This window comes from Halictus rubicundus, chromosome 6, assembly GCF_050948215.1.
Source record: "Halictus rubicundus isolate RS-2024b chromosome 6, iyHalRubi1_principal, whole genome shotgun sequence".
NCBI lineage: Eukaryota > Metazoa > Arthropoda > Insecta > Hymenoptera > Halictidae > Halictus > Halictus rubicundus.
In genome coordinates, this window is record NC_135154.1 from 3,173,878 (window position 1) to 3,178,874 (window position 4,997).

General features: G+C 40.9%; 1 protein-coding gene across 1 annotated transcript; it reads left to right on the forward strand.

Annotated features, from left to right (window-relative positions):
* The first annotated feature begins 1,468 nt into the window (after positions 1-1,468).
* LOC143355021 (uncharacterized) lies at positions 1,469-2,833 on the forward strand. Its single transcript, XM_076789459.1, has one exon. The coding sequence runs from the start codon at positions 1,469-1,471 to the stop codon at positions 2,831-2,833; it is 1,365 nt and encodes a 454-aa protein (XP_076645574.1).
* Positions 2,834-4,997: the final 2,164 nt, after the last annotated feature.

A 4,997-nucleotide genomic window follows, 5' to 3' on the forward strand; every position in this document is an offset into this window, starting at 1 on the left:
CGGTTCAGGTTACTAGCGCCACGGTCTCTCCGCGGCAAACACTGTACGTTGCGATAGAATACGGTCGATAATGCAGATCGATAGTACAGTTTTACGTATGTACGATATGTATGCTGCCGAATATTGTAAACTACACCCCGATGAGGTGGAAATTCGAAATTTGGGCTCTGTACAGACATGTATTGAACCTTTGGGAATCACAATTGACCATTTATAAACTGCTCATTGCAATATTGAAGCGATAGTTTGAAAAGGTTTCTGACCCTTGCACTTGCCGCTACGCGGCTCGTAACGTCAGGCTTGTTTCGAAATATCCGTTATATTCCAGTAACTAACTAGAATGAAATATGTTGTTGTCCATGTGGCAGTAGAAGAGGTTTAGCAATAATTTCTTTTTTGCAGCTTGAGGACTATTTTTAGAAATTACAGGCGAAGTTTGCAATTTCTGCCTACATTGTCGATGAACGGGCTTCGCTTGCGAATTATTATCACCGGAACTGTTTCTCCACTTCAGCTACACTTCTTTTTGTTTAATTTGGAAAGGATACGGCTGTTGTAAAATAATGTTTTCGACCATGACAAGTAACTTTATAGTGTAGGAAAGTGTAAACAAATTCTTTTTTTGCGTTTTTTTTCGATGATGAGCCAGTGATTCACATGTTGGAAAAAATGTGGTCACATTCCCTGAAATTTCCCCTTCAAAATGAACCCTTCAGAAGAATGGAGAATTCTGATTGATTATGTATAGATGTGAGTTTGTATGTGAATTGAATATGTTCTACAAGAAAGGTGTCATTTCTCAATGAAAACCACGAGAATGTAACGCCCTAAAAATCCCCGAGCTATACCAGATCATATTCCATTCGACACCACAGCATTTCCCGAGTCATTTGCACAAGTCAGCATTCCCCGAGCATTCACCTCGACACCACAGCATTTCTCGATACACGCGTACGCAACAGCATTAGTCAAATCACATCCGCCTGATTTCGAAAGCCCCCAAAAAAATGCATTACTAATCAATAAGGTCAAGCTATAAGTATGGGAACATTCCCAGGGCAGTCAATCTTGGCTGAACCTCCGTTTTGTAACTTTGTCTTAAATAAACTTATACTTTTTGTCAGTAAAGAACGGGATAAAGAGCTGGGTAACTCCCACTCTCCTTCTTTCAAGTATTTTCACCCAGTTTACGTCACATTTTGGCGATCCTGCCAGGATAGTGCAAATCGATCTTCAAGTAAACCAACGACAACTCTACTACGGAAGAGCCACTCCTTGGGACTACGGTCAACTCTGAAGACAACTGCACTATAACGAATCCAGTGAACCAGTCGATTTGGAGCTTTCTACGGAACCGCCCCGTGCTACGGCAATCACTAAGGTAAAACTCTGGCTTCATTTATTTATTACCGCGTAAGAGGTAGTAGCATCAGCAGTCAAGATTCAAGACGACGAAAAGGTTACAATAATGACAAAGAACAGAGAACAAGCTTCAACCTCTACAGGTGTAGACCCCAATCTAAGAGCAATCCTAGATGCTATGCAAAAGCAAAACGAACGACATGAAAAAGAAATGTCGGAAGTTCAAAGGCAATTCGTGCTACTAACGAAACAAGCTGACGAAGAAAATAAAAAACGTATTAGGGAAATAGAGATCCTCGGCAAGAACCTCGCTGATCTACGGATGAGCGTAAGTATTAGAACAGTGACAACTGACGAGTTCGGATCCCTAATAACGGGCGACGATGGTGCAAGTACAGCCATACAACAAGAACGAGCTGAACAAACCACCACAACTCGAACAGCACCACCGATAGTCACAATCAATAATGATGTGAACGATGAAGCTTCTGAACGAACAACAGACTGTACTCCAACGCTACGAGCCAAGGATGCTATACGGTATATTCCAACGCTAAACGGAGATGACGATATTGGGGTAGAAGATTTTATTAAAGAAGTACGTTCCATGCGCAACATGTGCACCGAAAAAGAATTGCTATTAAAAGCCATTAAAGTAGAGAAAATCATTGGGAAAGCGGCCCAAGGGATACGAAATTTACAAATAGAATCTTTTGGTGAACTATACGAAGCGTTACGATCAAACGTGGCAACTCAGGTAACCACAGACGAATACAGCGAGCAACTGCGGGAAATCAAGCAAGGAAAAGAAGAAAGTGTACAGAACTTTAACATCCGATTCAGACGCGTATTGAACAAGCTAACATATGCCATTACCAACGAATATCCGCAACCAATAACCAGGCGCATAATGATGGAAGCAACAATGAAGAAAGTGAATAGAATCTATCTGAAAGGACTCAGAAGAGAAATAGGACGAACGCTTTTGGCAAACGAACCTCAATCTTTAGCCGAAACCGAGAAGAAAGCAGCGGAAATCGAACGCTATCTACGAGAAGAGCAAAACGAATGGAAGCGACCAGCAGCATCACGATCGGAACGAGCAGTGAACACCAACCGCTTCGCTAATCAACAACAACCAAGACGCTACGACGAGCGACGACCTACGGTACGAACAATCGCGCAGTCAGCAGCAGCAAACAGCTTCAGGCGCCTCGAACGAACACCATTAGCTGAACACGCAGCAATAAAATGCTTCAAGTGCAATCGCTCGGGACACATAGCCAACCAGTGTCCGAATGGAAATTTTCCACCAGCCAGCCAGCGAAACCTACCACCACGGGTAAACAGAGTAGAGATCGAGAACGGCCAAGAATTCGAGTCAATACAACAACAGGAAGACTTCTTACCACCACATTCAATACATCAGGAGGAAGACGGATACACCTCATCGACACAGGAGCAGGAATAAATTTAATTAAAGAATCAAAAATTAATAGCGTTATGAACAAAACAGAACCGCGAACATTTTTTATGGGACAAGACCGTTACACTACAGACAGATACGTTAAAATTCGAATCTTTGACCAATCACATAAATTCTTTGTTATACCAGACGACTTTCCTTTAATAGAAGACGGAATCATAGGGCTACCTTGCTTAGAAAAGTACCAATATGAAATCTCTAATGATAAAATCAAGCTTAACGACAATGTGCTATATTTTCAGAAACCAGCTACAGTACAACCAGGAGAAGTCAAAGTTCAGACAATCTATCTCGAAGGCAGACCAACGCGAGTATGCTTCTTCAACTTTGGTGAGACAAACAAAGATATCTCTAACCAAATTTATAACATAAACGACATAGACCAAATTGGGAAATTCAAAGCCATAGTGAGAACAAGTCATATAGAGAAAAACCTTCGCGAACCTATTGAGAAAATTTTAATCCATTACTTAGACGTGTTCAACTTAGAAACCGATACCCTACCCTGTACTAACCTTGCTAAACACACTATAACTTTGAAAGAAAATAAAATCATTAACGCTAAATCGTATAGACCTCCGGAATGTCACAAGCTCGAAATCGAGAAGCAAATGAATGACATGCTCAATAAGAAAATTATCGAAGAATCGGATTCGCCATACAACTCTCCTGTATGGGTGGTACCTAAAAAGGCAGATGCTTCAGGAAAACAGAAATGGAGAATAGTTATCGATTTTAGGAAATTAAACGAATTGACAGACCAAGACGCTTACCCTTTACCAGACATCGACGACATACTTAGTCAATTAGGAAACGCTAAATTCTTTTCGGCCTTAGACCTATCCTCTGGTTTCCACCAAATTCCTATGGATCCTGACTCAAAAAAATACACAGCCTTTAGTACACCTCAGGGACACTTTCACTATAACAGAATGCCTTTTGGACTTAAGAATGCACCAGCTACCTTTCAACGAATGATGGACACAGCACTTAGAGGACTAGTTAATAAACACTGCTTCGTTTACTTAGATGACATAATAATTTTCGGAGACACAATAGGGAAACACAACGAAAACTTAGCTATGGTACTTCAGAGACTCAGGGAACTTGGACTAAAGATACAGCCAGACAAATGCGAATTTTTAAAACCTGAACTAGAATACCTTGGACACCTAGTAACCGCGGAAGGAGTCAAACCAAACCCTAAAAAGATACTAGCTGTAGAACGTTTTAAAGTACCTACAACACCGACAGAAATCAAATCATTTTTAGGATTATCCGGATACTATCGAAAATTCATACGGAACTTTTCAAAGATCGCTAAACCATTGACAGACTTGACCCAAAAAGACGTACCATTCCACTGGACAGACAAACAACAAAACAGTTTCGAAACCTTAAAGCAAAAGCTATGTGAAGCACCCGTATTGACATACCCAGACTTTAACAGACAATTTACACTAACGACAGACGCCAGTAACGAAGGTATAGGAGCAGTACTATCACAAGACGGACACCCATGTTGTTATATATCGCGAACACTTAACGCACCTGAACGAAACTACACGACAACAGAAAAAGAACTATTGGCCATCGTATGGGCAGTAAAGAGACTGAGACAATACCTATTAGGGCGGAAGTTCGTCATACGCACCGACCACCAAGCACTCAAATGGTTAAACAACTGTAAAGATCCTTCTTCAAGATTAATGAGATGGAGACTGAAATTGGAAGAGTACGAATACGAGATCGAATATACAAAAGGAAAGGATAACACAGCCGCGGACGCGTTGTCAAGAGTACATGCAATCACCAGGCAACAAGACGAAGAAGATCCTGAAATTCAAAACCACTTAAAGATTTTCGACGAATGGGAAAAGGATGAAACAATACCAGCGCGTTTAAAGATCGTACCAAATGACCATTCGTTCTATCAGTTAACCAAAACGGAACTAGGCAATTACGACAGAATAAACTGGCTGAAGAAAATATACCAAATACTGCAGAAAAGTACGAAGATTGGAATCGGAGACAAGGCACTAACCGAAATGGAGAAAAATAGGATCAAGATCATACTAATGTACTTCAACGACCGGTATAAAACGATCTACTTCGCATGGGAACCGATACAAGAACTGACGGAAGAAGA